Below are 20,785 nucleotides of genomic sequence, written 5' to 3' on the forward strand. Positions count from 1 at the left end.
TCATTGAAATCGACCCTGGGCTGGCTCTCATCTCTCCTGAAGTGCTCACAAAGGCCAGAAGTACAAGTTCCTCCTGCTCTCTGCTTCTCCTAGTTCATACCTACAGGTACCCTGCCCTGCAACCTGCACCATACAAAAGTCCTTTCTCCCTAAATGAGAGGCTGGCTGGTACCTAGCACTCACCATGGAGATCACAAAGGCAAGTACCCACAACCTACCCTGCACTCTGCTCTCAGCAGGCAGCAGCTCCCTGCTGATGTGAAACAAGCCACACAGACCTACCAACCGAGCAAGCACAAAGATGGAACACCGGGGAACCTGAACACTGCGCAGTGCTTTGAAGGGCTCTTACCCTGTAAAGCTCCCCCCCATCCCATAAGGAGAACAATTCATTACTTTTCTGACCTGTTTTTTTAATCAGAGGCAAATATAGTAATTATAGTCTGCCTGATTACAAATGAAATTACAAATCTGTCCTAAGGGCACACTACTGTCCCCATCTAGATGCTATCAGCCCCCAAGTCTCATTTAATCTTGACAGATGTGCAGTACCGAGGCACCAATACAGGAAACTCTACAAGTAAATTAATTTTACAAATACTTTCTTTGCAGTATACACAAGCTCTTCTAAAAGACTGCTAATTTGTACAGCTTTTGTTAGGCATCCTATGTGACTAAATTAATCAGTAAAATAACTGAATACCTATGATGACTTTGAGCTCTTGCTAGGTTTCTGGCTTCTCTTTGATAACCCAACTGACTCAGCTTTATCAAGTGATTCCAAAGACCTACATTAAACCGTTTTGCAACTGAATCAACCTCTTTTCTTTGGAAACTTCTTACTATCTGTCCAAGCAAAACACAAACCACTAAGTTAATTTGGGGAAACAGTCACCTTTCCATGGGCTGTTCAGTTCCCTAGGTTTTAATATTAAATCAATCCTGCTGACACAGGAGCCTGTTCCCTGGCAGGAGCAGAGGAGGACACAGAGTGTTGTCTCTGCATTTGTCCCAGCATAAGCAGTTCTCAGAAGGGACAAAATGAAGTGACAGATCTACTACATCAGCTGCAAACTGGAAGAAACCTGCCAGCCTGAAAGGTGAGAGAACATTAACAAACAACTAAGAAGGCATCATCAGCACATCCCTGTTATACCAAACCTGAGCTGAGAGTTGCCAACACTGAACCTTCCCTCTGGCCAGGACTTCTCTCTTCAGGGAATCTCAAGTACCTTGTCAATGTAGACTTGCAGATGCATTGAACAGCAGAGTCTTGTCCTGCTGCAGATGAGCAAACAGCTTGGATCCCCTGGGTTTTGAGATACCTTTACAAACACCTGTCCCTAGCAGAGCAATATGAAAGCCCTGATTCACCCAGGACTTCTTTTTCAGCGTGTTACCTGACCTAGTGTAGCCACTAGAAAAAAGAGCTGACCACACGCCCAGCCAGCACAAAGCCTCCTGGGCAGCCACAGAAATGCCCCCTCCTGATTGCTTTCAAATCAGCAAACAAAAAACTCCCAGCCTTGCTTTGAGCGTCACAACATGGGAACACAGTTCTCTGCATGTTCTAACCTTTCCAATATTTGTTCCTGACCCCACCAGTACACATTGATTTATGAGGCCTCACAGTGAGTTTTATTACTGTCTTTGTTAATATCTACTCTCTACATGTCTGTGAAGAAAAAGGAGTGGTAGATGAGTAAAACACTGTTAGTTTTTCATCATCTGTTGCCTCCTGATTGCTCAAGTTTAGCAAGCAGAGTATTTTGGCCTTGGCTTATAAAACTGGCAGTGCAATATTGAAAGAGAAGTTAAAACACATGTAAAACAAGAGGTTAAGAACCTACCTAATCTCTTATCACATGAAAAAAGAAGAAAAAAAAAAGGAAAGGTTAGATTGCAAATGTGCTTTAATTAACTCTTAGAAAGGCTACAATGTTATTCTGATCAGATGTGGAAAAGTCCCCAAATTATTGATGGACACTTCACCTCAGAGCACAGCAAGTAAAACTCTTTCCAATTGTTTCTTTTTTTTTTTTAACAAAGGTAAGCAATGGGGAAATGCAGGATCCCCAAACACTGAAAGACTCAAGATAGGCTGTCTTGCTGACCTGCTCTTAAACATCACCGATGCACCAACTGATAACGGCAGCATGAAGCGGAAAATGAAATTTGACTCCTGCCTCAGTTTCCAAACAGCAGAACTAACAGATGATTTACCAGTCTGGCTTGCCTCTATGCTAAATTCCTCTTTCCAGCTTCACTCAGCCACTGGTATTCAATGATGAGAAAGCTACAGGGACTGAACTGGAAGAGCAGTTTCCAGGGTCAGTCTCAAGTTAACTGATGCTCAGAACACCTGCAATTTATGGTCAACTGATCAGTTTTTTTCTTTAGGGAATGAACCCATCCTGACTAAAAGAACACACAGAGAGTAACATGAGAGTAACACTAGGAACTGAACAAGCAATAAAACAGAAACAATTATGCAGCTACTATGGACATCTGTTCTTAAAAGCTCTCAGGGAATACTGCATAGGGTGTCAGAAAGGACATGATTTAAAAAGACATTTGGGACCAAATTTTCCAGCCCTTTCCTGTGACTTCAAAGGCCACATATATCTTTGCATAGTCTTGAAATGGAATTGCTTTGTAACATCCAAAAAGATCAGAGAAACATTTGAAATACCTTTGCTAACATGTTTAGCTATTCCTTTGGGAGGAAAGAAGGTATCTTGGAGACAGAGAAAGCAAACAAAATCAACATTAAAAGATTATTTCTTTTTGATTGCAACTGTTCTATTTACTGACTTCCAAAATTACCTATGCTCCCTGCCCTTTGCTAGCACTTATTCTTAGATGTTGTTATTGGTAATTGCCGTGTTATGATTACAAAGCTCTGGCATAAACCTCAGAACCTCTGCTGGGTTTCTGAGAGCAGAATATTCACATGCTCTTCTCTGACCTCATGTTCCCAGTTATTCACTGTGCATGTCTATATGTAACTCACCACCAACTGAATCAACCCAAACACCAGCAGATTTCAGCTAGTCTAGAGAACTCTGGGTGCTTTATGCTAAACCATCTTCAGTCTTCTGAACTTGCTTTCCTTTCCAGGTTACTTTACAAACTGACTACAAAGTTTCCCTTGTTATACACCATGGCCAGACATACTGCATTTGATGCAAATGACAAGAGGAGCACGGTCCAAGCAGTAAAGTATGAGCTGATTCCCATCCACAGCTAACATTCCCAAAGGAGATAAGGAATACTGATTTCAGCAGCAAACACTGCCTGAACAGTGCAGCCAAACGCTTCCTCCTGAGCCTGATGGACACAGCTGGGATGCAGCTGTTCCTACCACAGCAGTGCAGGCAGCAGCTGCTGCCAGGGAAAAGGCAGCAGCTCGCACAAGAGGGGAACAACCCTCCCAGAAGGTCTCACAATCCAGATCTGGTCACCACAACTACCAAAACTGGACCACCCCAGTTGGAAAATATTTTGGGGAAGTGTACCTTCCCGGAAGGTTCAGTGAGAAGTTGCTTCCTGAAAATCTAGCAAGAATGTGTCTTAAGAGTTTTATCTATTATGCCAGTGTTAACAGGGAGAACTACAAGGCCTGGGTCAAAGCCAGCTAATCCAAAGGCCCGCTCTTAAATACACAGTGGGAAACCACTCTACCTCAGAGCCTCCTGCAGAAATATGTACAGGAACTTTCTGGTTTATCCCTTCCTCTGAACCAACTCTGCCAAACAAGGTTCAATGGTAATCTTCTAGTAAGCACGTAAGCAAAATAGCAAGTCTTTCAAAACATCTGAAACATAGCTAGGAGCTGTGAATACTTTATAACTAAATTAAGCTAAGTTTGGACCACAAAATGACTTCAAGGAGCTTTTGTTTTTAAATAAATCACTTGTGGTGAAAAGAGCTGGAATGGCAGTTATAGAGACGACCACAACCGCCTTGTTATTTACAGGCTGGGTACAACATGAGCTGCACTAGAGCACATTGTTCCTGCACATCTGTTTCTACTAACTTCACTTTAGAGCCACCTTCCAATCTCAGGAGAATCACATCTCCTTGGACCTCCCTTTGTTCTTCCATCCACCTACAGAAGCTCTGCCCAAACATTTTTCAGTTTCAAAAGAGAAGCCAACAGGTTTCAGTCCCAGTATTATTTCTGTAGGTCTCTCATTACTGTGGCTTCTGCTCTCCACAGCTGATGGAGTCACACCTTTGCAGAACTTAAGTCACTTTGAGCTGGTATGATGCACAGGGTAAGAACCCACTTGTTTTCTTCCTTGGTTGTTAAGAGAAGCATGCAGATGATCACAGTGGGGTCTCCAACCTCCCCAGTTTAGTCAGAATGGTGTCTCTAGTGAAACCACCAAAAAAGGGCTGACTGTGCTGGTAAGTCCTACAGCAGGTATTCATGCCCAGAGGATAAGTTAAGATCACCAGCAAGCCACAACTTTAAGCTCTACCACACTGTACCAGACTTGAAAAAGTAACAGGACTTAAGACTTCTGGCACACAGCCACTCACTGCTCCTATGTCTGGGGACCCAACTGTCCAGGAAATAAGAGCAAATCTGCTTTTGACTTTATAGTATGATGCACACAGTGTTACATATTCAGGTAATAACAGACTGCTGTGGGTTTTTTAGGCTGAATTACTCAGGCTCCCTCCTTGATCTCATACTGCCATATAAAAAATGTATTTCTCCTAATATGGCTTCTTACAGGCAGGTCTCCCCAGCACCTTTTTAGCCCTGCAAACACATGCATGAGACTTAGTACCTACATTTATGTAGGCAGGTCTAGATTATCAACTGCTTATAGTGGCTACCTTAAAGACCGATGCAATTTTTTCCAGATGTTGCTTAAGGTCTGTTTACCATACATAAAGTTCTATGTATTGTATATGCTGGATTCCCTCTGCAGTTGTGTCAAAGAAGCAGATTCATGTCACACACGTGATCTCTGTGTAGAGCGCACAGTCCCAGGTTTTAGGAACCATTCCAGTTAGTAAGTCATAATGAAAACAAAATACAGCTCACTGCTACAAGCATCATAATCATGACACAGTAATTTCTTTAATATCACAAAACAGACATTTTAAAATAGGAAATATTTATATCAATGTGCTCTTCAACAATAGTCATAAATAATAAGATTCAGCACAGAATAGCCAACTCTTGAAGACTCGGATTGTGGCATTTCAAATAACAATTCAAATTATATTTCTGCTGCTGACACTAAATAAACAAAATTTTAAAAGTAGATGCAGTACAGAAAATAAGTGAGGAATTCCCATGCACTGACTTGGAAACATCTCTTCCCAATTACATCCCAAAGAGCCAGGCAAGGCTTCCCCTCCTGGGCACATTCTGTTCCGTTTTCTCTCACTGCTGAAGAAGCCACAGCTGTTTTCTGTCAGGACACCCAGTGTTTGTGGGCCACCCCCAGGCAGGGACCTGGTGCAGAGCAGGAGCTGTGAGCTCACGCCAAGGCACATCACCCAGGCTGTGCCCTGCTGGGTACAGCTCTGTCCTCAGTTTCCCTTGGTGGAGCTGGAGTGCCCTGCTCTCCTCATGGCTTTACACAGAGTGCCCTGCTCTCCTCATGGCTTTACACAGAGTGCCCTGCTCTCCTCATGGCTGTACACGGGAGTATTTCCTAACCTGAGGTGAGTGGTTACTGAGGTGCACTTTGCAAGCAGTGAAGACAAGGCACAGCCCTGCAGAACAGCGAGCCAGTTCCTATGACAACTTTCCACTGCAGCCTGGCTGGAGACCATTAATCCACTTTCCCCAGGCCAAGCAGCTTCTCCGTGGTAACACTGCTTTGTGTAGGATTGTCACCAGTGCCCAAGCAATGGCAAATTCCATGGTACTGAACCACCACAGCACCACCTCCACAGCACTCCCTTACTCAAAATGCCCGCAAAAGGATGGGTTCAGTGACTGTGACTGCAATTCTGTCTCTTGCTCAAGGTTTTCAGGGAAGAGCTGTGGTCAGCCCTTCTTCCTGCACTTCCTCGCAAGTCAGTATCTACAATTCCTGCAGGATTCAAAGGCTGCAGACCCTCTCAGCTTGTCCTGGAGCACCAGACCTGCTCTGCAGCCAGCCTGTGCCATCCCCAGATACCAGCTCACACTGCAACAGATCACCCACCCACCTATCACTTTTCAACAAGCATTATTTTATTAAGCTGAACTGCAAGTAAGAGTTATGATGGGATTAAATAAAGCTATCTGTTTTTTCAATAAGCATAATTTAAACACCGTATTCTAAGTCTGCTTCCCTTTTTCCAATGCAAAAATAACATACTTGTATATTTTTGAAGGAAATAAACCACTCCTTTCAGTGTTCCCCAAAAAGCACAATACCACACTGTTTACCAGTAAACACCTGACTAAGCTGTCTGTTAAAAAAAAAAAATCCCCTGAAAGTTAAAAAAAGTCTAGGATAAATATTTCTAGTGATTTTAATAAGGGTCTATTAGCTTTCTCTTCAAGTTATATTAGGAATCAAACATGACAAGGAGTGACAGTTCTAGGGGGATATTATTATCATCATCGTTACGATGATTAAAAATTGCCTACGAACTGGAAATTTGCCTGGGAAAGTTTCAGCCTGTGTCTGATTTTTGTTAGCGTATATCCCAGAATCATCGTATAACACTACTGCTACCAGTGCAAATACACTAACAGGCTGCTAATTTCCAACCTCAGCTGAAAACATCTCTCCCATTCTTACAGCTTTTCTCCCCATTTCTCTCTGCAATTGTACTTGATTCAATGGAGCATTCTAAGCACAGTTCGGTGGTGCATTTGCCATACAATTTGTTTGAATGACGCTGTACAGAGTAAAGGTTGTATTGTGCTATATAATGCAACCACGTCTATGCTTGAACAAACCCCAACTGCTGTTAATCAAACCAGCAGGTTCCTGAACGATCTTTTGGACTCTAGACTAATGGCAATAGATTATTTTAAACAGCAGTTCCACTCTAAAATATGTTTAGGTTGACACGGGCTGACAGGGACAGTGGCAGACTTCCTGAGCTAAGCTGATTGATTTGCATGTAAAGCACTGGGGTTTTTGCTCACTGCTGGAACTACAAATTCAGCACTTGAACCGAAGATCAAAATGCAGTTTTGCGTTTTCTTTCTGGTTTTCAGTGAAACCACGCAGCACCTGAAAGGACCTAAAAATCTTCATATTTTCAGTTCAATCACTAGTGACAAATGAGTATTTGGACCAATGCATTTCACTTGGTGATGATATTACTCTAAACTGACAGGGAGACGTTTTTAAGTGACTACTTAGAGAGCATTTTGCAATCTTTGATGTTCAAAAAATAAATCTTACAGAGCTAAAAAAATATTTTAGAACATGAGTGATTATGGCTTGGGAGGAATGTTCTCAAGACCACGTCAAAGAGGAGCCTTAACATCCAGCTTGGCAGCCTTTAGAAACACTAGCAAGGGAATAAACTTGAGCGTTTCATAATCTCGGTGGTTCCAGGAATTTTCAAAACTGCCTGTGCTACAAGAAGCAGTACTGTCGTATAAAGTCATCTGGTCTATCAGAGAACCAGTGTAGGTTTGTTTCCATCATACATTTTGCAACATTATTTTTGGCATGCAAGGAGGGATTAAAAAAAAAAGAGTAAGCAAAATGCGAGGAAAGCAATCTTGCACTGGTTTGTTTTATTTATTTATTTACTTGGTGCCTCGCTCCTGGCTTTGGGTTATCAGCTCCAGCCTGACACAGCCGGACTGCCAAGAGCAACTCGAACGGAACGGAGCGGAGCGGGAGCGGTGACAGCGAGCCCCCGCCCCGACCCACGGCTGCCCGGCACCGCGCCGCTCGCTCCGCGCCTCTCCCGGCCGGGCGGCCGCCGCCCCGGGGAGACCTGCGGGCGGGAAGGCGCCGCCGGGACCCTCCGCTCCACGTGGGGCGGAAGGAAAGCGGAAACGGAGGCACCGGGTGCCGGCCCCGGCCCTGCTCACACACACCGTGCCCGGGGCTCGGGCGGCGGAGCGGGCACGGAATCGCCGCCCTGCCACGGGCGGGGGCAGCCCGGGGGGCTGAGGCACGGCCGGGAGCTGCCCCGCCTGGGGCGGGACGGGGCAGCGGCGGCCGCCGGGGCAGCGCGGAGCAGCGGCGGGCGCTGCCCCGGGGGTCTCCCCGCGCCGCCCCAGCCCCGGCCGCGGGCTCGGCACCCCCTCGCCGGGGCGCGCGCCCGAGGGAGGGGCGCTGCCTCCCTCGCCGCCCGCCCCAGCGGCCCCCGGCGCGCACCCGCCCCGCGCGCGCTCCCGCCCCGCGCGCGCCCCCCGCATCCGCCGCGCGCGCCCGCGGCCGCTCTCACCTCGCGCCGCGCTCGGGTGGAACTGCCCCGCACCAACTGCCGCAGCGCCCGCGCCGCCCGCACTGCGCAGGCGCCGCCCGCGCCCCGCCCCGCCCCGCCCCGCCCCGCCCCGCCCGCTGGCAGGGAGCGCGGGCTGTGTGCGAGCCCCGCCCCGGCCGCACGGGCCGCGGCCCAGGGAGCGTCGGCAAAGTGCCGCACCGGCAGCGAGCATGAGGGGAGCCCGGGCCGGACCCCGTGAGGGGACACACTGCGGGAGCTCGACCCGCTCGGCCTGGAGAAGGGAAACTGAGAGGGGGACTCGTCAATGCATATAAACCTCTCAAAGGCGGGTGCCAAGAGGATGGTGCCAGGCTCTTTTCAGTGGTGCCCAGTGACAGGACAAGGAGCAATGGCCATAAACTAAACCATAGGAAGTCCCACCTCAACATGAGTCACAGAATCACGGAATGGATCAGGCTGGAAGGGACCACAGTGGATTGTCTGCTCCAGCCTCCCACTCAAGCAGGGTTTTCCTAGAGGACGTGGCACAGGATTGAGTCCAGATGGTTCTTGAACATCTCCAGTGAGGGAGACTCCGCATCCTCCCTGGGCAACCTGTAGCAGTGCGTGTTCACCCACACAGCACAGAAGTTCTTCCTCTTGTTCAGGTGGAACTTCCTGTGCATCAGCCTCTGCCCATTGCCTCTTGTCCTGTTGCCCGACACCACCGAGCAGAGGCTGGATCCATCATCCTGACACCCTCCCTTCAGATATTTGTACACATTAATGAAGCCTTGTCTCAGTTGCCTCTTATGAGGCTGAGCAGGCCTCAGGCTTTCCTCATAAGAGGTGCTCCGGACCCATGACCATCTCTGATGAGGAAAGCCTTCATGCTGAGGGTGGCAGAGCACTGAACAGGCTGCTCAAGAGGTTATGGAGACTCCATCCCTGAGGACATTCAGAACCCACCCAGACACATCCCTATGTCCCATGGTCCGGGTGACCCTGCCTTGTCAGGGGAGTTGGATTGGAAGATTACCAGAGGTCTGTTCCAACCCTAACAATTCCGTGATTCAGTGTGCCGACTCACAGAACAACCACACAGCCCTTCCTCAGCAGCCTCCTCCAGGCCTGGCATCGCTCCACACAAAATCTCTGGGGCTGCACCCCCGGGCCTGCACCTCCCTGGCCTGCCTGAGCTCCCACAGTTCTGTCAGCCAGCCCCTGCATTACTGTACCACATAATGGTCATTTTCAAAATCTGTCACGAGCCTACTTTGCGTTAGTTTGCCTTCTCCATGGAAGTCGACACTCCTTGAGCTAGCGGCTTAAGGAAGCATGGGCTTCAGTATCAAATAAAAACCTAGTCACTCTACTTTGACATCAGCTCCCCATGCTGCACAATATTCATTTATTTTTAAGCTCCACAATGGCTGAGAGAGCTTTGGTTAAAATGATGTGATTTATCATTGATACTTTGGGGAGTGTGTCTGCAGAGCCGGCTGGGACAAGGCTGGGGTCAGTGTGTGCCCCATCTGCTGCCAGGAGGGTGGTGAGGAGGTCCCCAAGCAGCTGGGGTGGCAGGGGGTGATGGCTGGGGGCTTGGGGACAGTGACCACAGCAACGGGCAGGCATGTCCCATCCCAGTCTACTGTGAGCACAGACTACATCCCTCATACCTCCAGGCACAGCCACTAGGTTGGGCAGGCTGAGGGGATCATTGCACAGAACAGAAACTGCCTGTGGTGCCCCCCAAGTTGTGCCACGCTGGGTCAGCACCGCCACAAAAAAGCTCAGAGCAAAACAACCCTCCGCAGCAAAGCAAGCCTCGCTTTTTTTGTCTGTTTCTCCTGACCCTGGAGGGCTGGAAAAGGCCTCACATTGGGATTCTGGCCACCTCATGTTGACCCCTGCCAGCGACAAGGGTGATGGCAGCCATCCATCGACCCCACCTCATGCAGGCCCATGCTGCTGTGCCAAGCCTCTGGAACTCATTCAATCTCCTTTTCCACACCTCAGTGGTAGCCAGAGGCATTCCCAGCCTGCCTCACACTGGCAGCAGCTCTCCTGTCCCCACTGCCATGATGCTTCCTTTATCTCTCCAAGGACTCCCTCAGCTTTTCCTACTGCCCTCCACTCTGCTCTGGGTGATAAGGCTCTGCCACCACCCTCTGGCACGGGGACACGCAGCTGGGCAGGATTTTGCTGACTTGGCCCATTGTACCTCTCCAGGCTCTGTCAGCCTTGATCCATCCCCTTCCAAGAGGAAACACCCAACAGCAGCAGAACTATTAGTTGTGGCTGTAGCAAAGTCCATTTTTGGTGCCAAGCCTCTGGCAGGGAGGCACTGCTCACCAGGTAAGCTCAGCCTGCACTTCCCAATACCCTGGGACATCTCAGTGCACCTGCGCCGGGCTCCCAAGCAAGAGTTTTTGCTTGGAGATGCAGCCACCTGTATTTGTCACTTCTATGCATCCTCATGGCAGGGCCCCTCCTGAAATGTCTGTCTGTGTGTCTTTCCAACACATAACCCCAGAAGACTCACTGAAGCCAACAAGGATGACTAAAAATGTAAAATGGCTTTTCTGTGAAGGAAAATGAAATAGACAAAAACCTTTCAGCCTAGGAAAGAGGTAAAGTGGGGTAAGGCAGAGGTCTGCAAAATTCTGCACAGGGAGGTGGGTGGGGAGAAACTGTATCCCAGCTCTTCCACCGTGTTCCACAAGCCAGGGACATGGAATTAAATTAGCTGGCAGCCACTCTGAAACATGAAAAAAGATGTTTTTTCATAGAGTGCATTATCAAACTGTGGATTACAGAGCACAATGGCACGCAGGACATGAACTTGCACTGATTAGCTAAGGGCCAGTAAACAGAGATGTGACTACTGTCTGGGAGCCCCAGAGCTGCAGACAGACAGAACCAGAGAAGTTATACCAAAAGAGGCATGAATCTCCCACTGTGAGAAACAAACTCCTGAGTTGAAGGGATCCAGTACCGCCATCTTCCTACTTTTGTTAGTGTGTTTGTGTTTATGCAATTAAGCAAATGCCTCCATCCTCCTTACGTGTGTGTTTAGCACTTACATGTTTTCTCCCTGACTTTGCTGCCCTGACCCAGAGAGCTCTCCCTCCTGCAGGGGCCAGACCCACCTGTGCCACAGGAGATCTGGCAGCAGCCTCCTGGAAGACGCTGGGATCTGCCTTTTTCACACTGCTGGCAAGCATTTCCCTCTCGTGAAGCTGCTGTGGTGAGGCTGAGGGGTAAAGCAGCTCCCCAGAGGTGTAGTTTCATGGGCTGTGCTGGCCAGGAGGTGTGTGTCCCACTGCTGTGTGTGCACAGCTCAGAGTGTGGCTTTTCCCTGTGACTCACAAGCCCAGCAGATTGCAGCTCAGGAGATAAGTGGTTTAATGAGCCTCATCAGCAGGCAGATGCTGTGTGGAGAGTATCACAGAGCTTTGAGGAGTCCTCCTGCTGTCTCACATACAAGACTTGGTCTTTGAAGTAACTAGGAGGTACAGAATGGTCTTGGTAATTTCATCCCTAATACAACCCATCTTTGTTTCATTGGTGTACAATCCTTAGCTATGGGACTCCTTCTCTTTGGTTTCCTGCTTGTTTTCTAGCTTCATAAAGCTCCCCCAATGCCATGTGTCTGTGTCGCAACAGTTACTCAAGTGTCAAGGTTTCCTGATGCTGAACACATCACAGGGACTGCTGTGCTTTTGGTTTGTGCCCACTTGTCCAGCTTGTCATCTTGTTTCAGCTCTGACATGCCAGTGTTCAGCTTTTCTCCAGCCTTGGAGTCCCAGCCTTGTTCTGCAGGACAGCAGTGCTCACTGTAGCTTAGTGACTTTTATCCTGTGCTCCTTCAGCCACACCAGTAGTTCCAGCAGTCACACCAGCAACTGGCACAGGTCTCAGCTGTTTCATGCAGCTCCTTCTGGGTGTGTAAATGATGTCAGAACACCTCGACCCCTTTCCCAGAGGCAGAGGGATTTTACCCCAGGCTCCTTCTCCATGGAAGTCGACATTCCTAACTCAGCTGTTAGGGTACATATGTGTGGCAGTGCTAAAACAGCAGGAGTGAGGAAGCCAGGGTAAGCTGCACTCCACTTTTCCATGGCAAAGAGAACCACAGAAGCCTCTATCATTAGCAATAAGCATCAGAAAAAAATCAACAAAGCAATGCCACACACATAACTAAGCAGAGCTGGAAACTTCTCAGTTCCGTGATCAGTTACTCACAGTAGTAAACCCCTGACTTAGGATATTGTAATGCAGAGTAGGAGACACTTGGGAAATGGTAAAAGGCACTTGTGTGTGAGGAGTATGTGAAATACCTGGGGAAAAAACAGACCAAGAAGAGGATTTCTGCCCTGGCAGTGTGAGCCAGGCAGCCCAGACCAGGGTGAGGATAGCTGGCAGCCCCACCAAGGCTCTCTGCCTGGGATGCTCTGCCATGAAAACGTGAGCTGCTTAGATGATGCAAGCATGCAGCTCGCACTGCAGCTGCACATCGAGCTGCCTGCACTGACGGTATTGCTCAACCCCAGCAACAGCTCTTTTAGAAGTCACAGCTCTCTCTAATGCCAGCCCTGGCTTGTTTGTCCTCCCTGCTCATTTGCTGGAAGTCCCTCATGCTGTCCTCTGGTCACCTGTGAGGACAAACAGGGATAAGTAGAGTAGAAGAAACAGGGCATCAGTGCAGATCTTTGTGCCACAGAGATGTACAGCAGGGGACAGGATCCAAGTATTTGCTCATTTCACCCATGTTTCTCACACTTAGATCAAAATTAAGTTGTTTTTCCATCTCACAGCTATATTTTGTGCTTCTGCTCCCAGAAATCAGTCACTTCTCATTGGTCTCTTGGAGGTCCTGCGCTGGGGTGCAGGCAGTGCACTTGGCCTGGAGGTGGGGTGTGTATGTACCTCCCTTCTTGTCAGTGATACAGCCCTGGGTACTCCCAGCAAACCCTAGCCAGTGGGAGGGCCCAGCCTGCTTGCATGGACAGTAGAGAATGTGAAGTATTTTAGTTCCTGGCAAAGAACCTGAAGGCAAAACCCTCCCTGTGTGTCACCTGTGTTACATCTGGACTGACCATTATCAGTCTTTGTCCTGGTCACACCCTCCTCCAGACATATCCCCAACTCTGCGCCCCAGTAGTCCCCATCCGCATCCCAAGGAGATCCCACACAGACATAGGCACCCTGGTCGTCATCAGAGAAGAGGGGCTGGAACCAACCTCCCCAGGCCACCTTCAGCCCAGACACAGATGCACAGCACAGCTTCCCTTGAGCGTTGGAGGGAACAGTTGGGGATACCCCAGCAGGAGTGATTGGTGTGGGTATGTGTGTGCACATGTGTGTCTGTCTTTTGTCTTTCTGGGTGCCTTCCTGACTCTCTCCACCTGCCCATTTCTGCCTGCTTCCTTCCATCTCTCTTCCTTTCTGCCTCTCCTTGCCAGTGCATCTGTGTGTCTCTCTGAACAGCTGCTTGCCCCTTTGTCTTTCTGTCTCCGAGCACGTGGACGCGTGTGTCTTATGTGAATGCACCTGACCCTTTTCGCATGCCTGTGCATCCATCTGTCTCTTTGTGTGTGTGCGACCTCGTCCATAAGCCTGTGTATGTTTGCATGCTCCTTCTGCGTCCGTGTGACCGTCTATTCCCCACACACATCTCCCCCCACATCCATCCATCCATCCATCCGTCCGTCTATCCGTCCGTCCGTCCCGCCCCGTGCCCCGCCCGCTGCCACAGCCCTTCAGCACCGCGGCGCACGGACAGCTCCTGTCGCCTCCTGCCTCGGCGGCACTGCGCACCGCACGGCGCGGCCCCGGGCGGCACGGCACCGCGCACCGCGCACCGCACCGCACGGCACGGCACCGCGCACCGCGCACCGCGCACCGCACCGCGCCCCCTCCCGGCCGGAGCGCTCCGCCCCGCGCCCCTCCGCGCCGCGCTCCGCCCCGCCGTACATAAGCGCCGGCACCGCCGCCGGTGCCCCTCCGCCGCCATGAGCTACAGCGCGGAGCCGGCGCTGGCCGCCTCCTATCGCCACCTCTTCGCGGAGTCCCCGCGGCGCACGGAGATGCTGGCGGGCCGGTGGGCGCGCCCGGGAGCGGAGCCGGAGGCGCTGCGGGAGCGCAGCGCGGAGCCGCGGCGGGCGCGGGGCAGCGAGAAGGAGCAGCTGCAGGGCCTCAACGAGCGCTTCTCCGGGTACATTGAGCGGGTGCGGGCGCTGGAGGAGCGGAACCGGGCGCTGGCGGCGGAGCTGGCGGCGCTGCGGCAGCGCTCGGACGAGCCGCGCCGGCTGGGGCAGCTGCTGGGCGGGGAGCTGCGCGCCCTGCGCGCCCGGCTGGAGGAGGCGCACGGGGAGCGGGCGCAGGCGGCGCTGGAGCGGGCGCGCCTGGCCGAGGAGACGCAGCGGCTGCGGGCGCGCTGCGGGAGGAGGCGCGGAGCCGCGCCGAGGCGGAGCGGGCTCTGCGCTCCCGGCAGCAGGCGGCCGAGGCGGCCTCCCGCGCCAGCGCCGATCTGGAGCGGCGGGCGGAGGCGCTGCAGGAGGAGCTGGCGGCTCTGCGCAGCGCCCACGCCGAGCACCTCGCCGAGCTGGGCGCCGCGCTCCCGGCCGCGGCCCCGCCGCCGGCCCCGCGGCCCGACCTGGCCGCGGCGCTGCGGGAGCTGCGCGCTCAGTACGAGGCGCTGGCGGCCCGCAACCTGCAGGCGGCCGAGGACTGGTACCGCGCCCGCTGCGCCCGCCTGCACGAGCGGGCGGCCCGCAGCCAGGAGGCCGTGCGCGCCAGCCGCCGAGAGGCCGGCGAGTGCCGCCGCCAGCTCCAGGCGCGCCTGGTGGAGATGGAGAGCCTGCGCGGCGCTCACCAGTCCCTGGAGAGGCAGCTGCAGGAGCTGGAGGAGCGGCACAACGCCGAGGCCGCCGGCCTGCAGGTGAGCCGGGCAGCGCCGGGAACCGTCACTGTGCCCTCCCCTGGCACCGGGCAGCGCCGGGCACTGGGCGGCACCGAGCATCCTCCTCCCGCGCCATCCGCACCAGTCGGCTCCTCCATCCCAGCAGCCACCCCCTGTAATGTGTAGCACCGGGAATCTCATCCCACGCAAACATCCGGCGCGGTGCCGCACAGGTACCCGCGTCCCCGCACTCTCCCTCCCCTGGTCCTGTGCGGCGCTGAGCATCGCTGCGGCCTGCAAAGTGCTGCAGAGCAACTCTGTCCCCTGCAGCAGCCCCTCCCGCAGTTCTGTGCAGCGCTGGAACCCCCCCGCCCCATGCGTGGCCCCCCCCGCCGTTGCTCAGCACCATCGCCTGCGCTGTCCCAATCGGTGCCGTGCTACACAAACAACCCTGGCACGGAACGGCACCCACCCCTCTTGCCTTGTGCAGCACCACCCATGCAGGCGGTGCCCCTGCAGTGCTGCACATCACCAGGCATCCCTGCAGCCTTCCCACCACCCAGCATTGTGCCTCTGCCCTGCACGCAGATCCTGCCCCCCCATGGCATTGCCTGCTGCTTTCACCCTTTATCCAGAGGCAAAACCCCATAGGGCAGATTTCGGGGAAGCAGGCCAGCACACCCCTTCCAATGCTCCCTTCCCACAGGGGACATCCTGCACGTGGTAGTGCTGTTTGGGGCATCGATCCGTCCCTGTCCCTTAAAGATCAGGTCCAAAATTGCCTACACATCGTTGTGGGCAATTCTTCGAAGCTGTCTGCCCAGGCTTGGCCCTTTGCCCTGTGGCCTAGCTCTTGGCACCTGCACTGCAGAAATTGGAGCTCTGCAAAGGTTAAGTCTGGGCTTGCAGACAGATCCCAGCATTTTTTATGTCTGTGGAAAGACTCATGTGAGGCAGACACTGAGTACTCCATAGCTCTTATTCCATTACTGCAGTATTGCCACATTTTCTTGCTACAGGGAAATGTTCATGATTTATAATAAAATGAATCATGAGATTGTTCTATTATATGGCTGTTAAATGATCTGTGGTTTCTAAATCAAGCCATTTCTTTCTAAATACTGAAACAACTGCTTTAATAGTACGTGGAGGGCCCAAGAAATGCCTTTCATTTCCAAGGCCAAATTTTGCCAGGCAGTCTAGAATTCATGACTTAGTTCCAAGCTGCTTGCAAGCTTCCTGAATAGCTGAGGTGGTCTTCAACAATTTTTGTGGAAATAGGCAATGATGCCATGTGAAAGAGGGGTCCTGGGAGCAACCTATCAATTGGGGGAAAAAATTAACCAACTAGATTAAACAATACCATAATTGAAATTGCTTTAGTGACAGCATGGCAGTGCTTTTCTATATGACCCTCAGGATCTACTTTATGTGTAGCAATACTTAAAAGTCCATTGAGCAATGTGTGTGTATCAGCGAAGTATTTTCCTTAGCTGCAAACAGCGGAAAAGGTTGAAAGTGTGTCTTAAAAGAGAATATTCCTATTGTCTGAGCTTTTAAAATGATCCTGCTAAAGCAGATGTCTTTATAATTATGGGCTGCCCTGTCAAATCTGAACCAACATGCAAGAGCTTTTTGTTAGGGGACAGGTTTGCAGTGCTGTGAGAAGGGGATATTTATTCTACCAGCTGGCAGAGCTGGGTTGTGGAAGAGAGGTGCAGATCAGGAACAAGGACAATCAGTTTTGAAAGAGCTTTTTGTTCATGTGGACTACAGGCAGAGGAAAGAGGGCTGGAGGCACAAAGAGTCAAAGCAGCAAGAGTGGAGCTGTCCAGGGTGGGGATCACCTCAAGTCATTCCCTCCTGCCCTGGCTGGGTACAGCAGCAATCGTCTGCATCAGAGCAGAGGCTTTAACCTCTACAGCAGCAGCAGCCATGTCCTGCAGCTTCTCAGTCGATGAACTGCCCCAATGAACTCCTCAGAGGTACAGCTTCTTGCAGATCTTTTGCTGTGGAAAATGGTCAGGGCAGCACAGGTCACAGCAGAGACCACAAGGATGGTTCCTAAATCCCATCCTGCAAGGCTGGTTGTGCTCAGCTAATCCAGCCGTGACATGCTCTGTACTGCATTCAGGATGAACTGCTGCTCTGAGGGGCTCTGCTCAAACAGAGCCCACTGCAGCAGGATCAGCACAGCTCCCTGTTCCTTGGGCAGCCCCACCTGCTTTCATTGTCTCTGCACTGTCCACAAGGGAGGTTAGGCAGGAGAGGAAGCTGGGGACATGATAGGACTGGGAAGGGGTCAATATGAGGATGATGTGGCAGGACAAAGATTGTTTGTTGGAACAGAGGATCTGGAAGCAATTGCAAAGTCCTGACTCTGGGAGGGGATGCAGGAAAGTGGAGGTTGGCAGTGGCCATGCAGGGCTCTGTAGGCAGGGCTACATCGTGGCTTAAGTGCAAACTGCTGACTCATTCCTGTTCCAAATCATGCTCCTCTGGTGGCACAGAGGGGCACTGGCAGCAGGAAACCTGATTGGGAAGAGCCTTATGGGAGCAGGTTTCACTGCTTTCAAGCTGCTACTTAGATACCTAGATGCATGTGGGAAAAATACAGACTGCTTGTTTTCTGAGGAAAAAAAATAGAAGTAAAGATTAGTCTCCTTTGTTAGCAGGAATTCTGGCCTTGGAGTCCTCCACATCACAGGTAGAGCTGGTTATAAGGGACAAAAGGCAGGGCAAAGCTGACAGGAAGGATGCTAGAAGGACATTGCTGTCCAGCTGAGCACCCTGGCTCTTGCAGGGCAAGCTCCTGTCTCTGTAATCTCCCCAAATCCCTGCATTCAGAATCCCCCACTTTGAGGCTCTGAGGCATTTTCCCAGGAATGTGATAGACTTCCCCACCTGGAGGGGACCTCTTGCAGCAGCAACTCTCCTTCCACCTCCTGGAAGCATGTCCCAACCCTTCTGAAGCCCTGCAGATGCAGACTGCAGCTTTTCTTCTCTGCTGCTGCAGTGCAGGGTGCTTTCACTTGTCTTGTTAAGCTACTGCCTCTACTTTGAAGATGTTTAAGCCCAAAATTTCCCTCTGTAGCAGCTTGCCTTTCCCCCACAGGGCTGGGGGTCCCACCACCATGCACTATTTGCCCATCTCACAGACCCCACTGCAGATGGGAACTACATGAATCCATCAATGGCTAAAGCCTCCCCCACTGCACACACTCACAATCCAGGCCTGGTGCTCTGCCTGCTTCTTCATCCCTGCTAGCATGACATTTCATGGTCCCAAGCCCCTGGTGGGATGTGCTGTCATGGATCAACTGCCCATTGCAACTTCCCTGTCTCTACAGTGGGCAAAGCAGAGTGGGATTGAGGGAGAAGTCCCTGTTCCAAAACACAGGCCTGAGCACCCTTGCCTTTGCAGGACACCATTGGACAGCTGGAGGATGATCTGAGAAACACCAAAAATGAGATGGCTCGGCACCTGAGGGAGTACCAAGACCTGCTCAATGTCAAGATGGCCCTTGATATCGAGATAGCTGCCTACAGGTAAGGCTGCTCTATTCCTGCTCTACCTGGGCACTTCCCAAACTCAACCCCCTGACCCCCACTAGGCTGGGGTACTTTCAAGGGCCCAGAAAATACTTGGGTCCACACTCCAGGAGCACCACAAGAATGTTGTTCATCTCCCCCACCTGGATCTGCCATACTTCTCCCTGGGGAGCAGCCATGGCTCCCTGTCCTGCCTCAGTCTAGCAGCTGTGAACCACTTCCCTCAGCCATCCCAGAAGCAGTATTTTTTAATGGGGACAGTTGGGGTTGGAAACTTGTTTCTCTTGCAAAGTTAAAAGTAGATGCAAAAGGCTGTGCTTTGGGTATTTATTTTCCTGGTGTTTCTGGAGACAAAAGAAGGGAGAAAGTTGCTCTCATGTACCCCATATTGCAAGTCTTCCAAAAATGGGTGACCAAAATATGATTTTGAATCAGTTTCATGGTGCAGTGTGACCTGTGGTGATGGCTTGGACTTGTCTGCAGGGCACAACTTGCTCTCAAGTTTTGCAGATGTTTCACATCCCCATACTAACCTCTTCCCCTGTGATGTGCTTGCAGGAAGCTGCTGGAGGGAGAGGAGACCCTGTTCAACATGGGAAGTGGCGGCCTTACATCTCTCAGTTCTCTCCCCAGCCCCACTTACTCCTTCCAGCCAAGGAGCTTTAGTTCCTCTACTCTGTCCTTCAAAGAGGAGGAGCAAGGAGAGGTTATTAAAGTGACCTCTAAAATATCATCCAGCAGGGCTGAGGTGATTGAGGGGACCATAACCTCTGTCAAGAAGAGAGGGAGGTTAAACCTGCATGGAGGAATCCTTGCCAATGCAAAGATGTAACCATCAGGACCCTGTTCACAAGCATTTGAGGGGGAACAGTCTCCACTCGGCCTTGAAACTGCTCCTCTGGGCACGAAGCCGCACTGGGCTCGCAGGAAGCCTCCCTTAAAAACACAAAAACCCCCCCGGGGACACCAACCCAGGGATGGCTTCCTTGCGGGTCCTGCCACTCAGAGGCCGAGCTTGGCACATTGCTCCCTTTTAAATGGGGTGGGGGCACACAGGACAGGTAGCTAGAGATGCATGTTGGTCATTGTGGTGGTGGCACATGGACTCGTAACACGCTCCCTCTCTCCTCCTGCGGCGGGCGAGGGGCAGCCAGCTGGGAAGGCTGCTGAGCCAGCTCTCCGGGGAGGGGAGGGAAACAACATGTTTACTGTAACTAGTTTCATCAATTATCCAAATTCATGTACAGCTAAACTCTTCCCCACTCCTCAAACTGTAGCCATTCCCTTTTAACCCTAGAAGCACAGGAATAGCCATACAGGACTGTAACTGCACCTGACATCTGATCTCAGCCACGTAGGTTTTGAACTATAAGGAATGTTACTTTTTCTTTGTACTGACAAATCTTGTTTTCTGACAGCACTAGTCAAGCCAGGCACGTGGGGTTTATAAGCAGCAGGCACAGGGCAGGGAACTGCTACACTGGAGGTGAAGGCACCACCCTGCTGTGGGGTGCAGCACCTTGTGTGGTATCACTGTCTCGCAGCTATGAGGGTCTGAGGGCCCTTGTTAGGCTGCACAGTGTTCACATGAAAACCCTGTGCCTAGATTAGCACCGTGCCCCAGCCAGCACTGGGAAGCTGCAGGACTCCTGAACACCAGCCCGCAAAGCATCCTTGTCTCCGCTCTAACTGTTCCAAGGTGTGCCAAATTTGATATAGGATTTAACAACCATAGGTTTCCTTCAATGCCTTAAATTGCCAGCGATCGCTTTTGCAAGAGCCGGAGCCGCCGCGTGTTGTGTGTCAGTGCCCTGGCAGGGAGGGCAATCAGCACCAGACCTCGCTGCCCTCACGGTGCTGCCAGAGTAGTTCCTGGAACCAGCAAATTGTTTGCTCGCACTCTTTCCTCTTCTATTGTAAGGCACAAGTTAATAATTAAAAAAAGAAATAGTTGTGTGGATCAAA

The 20,785-nt window shown here is 51.4% G+C and overlaps 2 protein-coding genes across 2 annotated transcripts in view; one reads left to right on the forward strand and one right to left on the reverse strand.

The window, feature by feature from the left end:
* The window catches only part of NT5C2 (5'-nucleotidase, cytosolic II), a 59,733-nt gene extending 51,276 nt beyond the window's left edge, over window positions 1–8,457 (reverse strand). Inside the window, exon 1 of the mRNA XM_030950951.1 lies at window positions 8,383–8,457. The gene's annotated coding sequence lies outside the window, so the exon portion shown is untranslated. The remainder of the gene's footprint in view (window positions 1–8,382) is intronic.
* A 5,929-nt stretch (window positions 8,458–14,386) lies between these two features.
* INA (internexin neuronal intermediate filament protein alpha) lies at window positions 14,387–20,785 on the forward strand. Its single transcript, XM_030951188.1, is given in 4 exon segments — window positions 14,387–14,796; window positions 14,799–15,307; window positions 18,693–18,817; window positions 19,379–20,785. Coding segments are annotated over 4 exon segments (1,251 nt in total). The 5' UTR covers window positions 14,387–14,453; the 3' UTR covers window positions 19,653–20,785.

Source organism: Camarhynchus parvulus, chromosome 6 (genome assembly GCF_901933205.1).
Source record: "Camarhynchus parvulus chromosome 6, STF_HiC, whole genome shotgun sequence".
NCBI classification, from domain to species: Eukaryota; Metazoa; Chordata; class Aves; order Passeriformes; family Thraupidae; genus Camarhynchus; species Camarhynchus parvulus.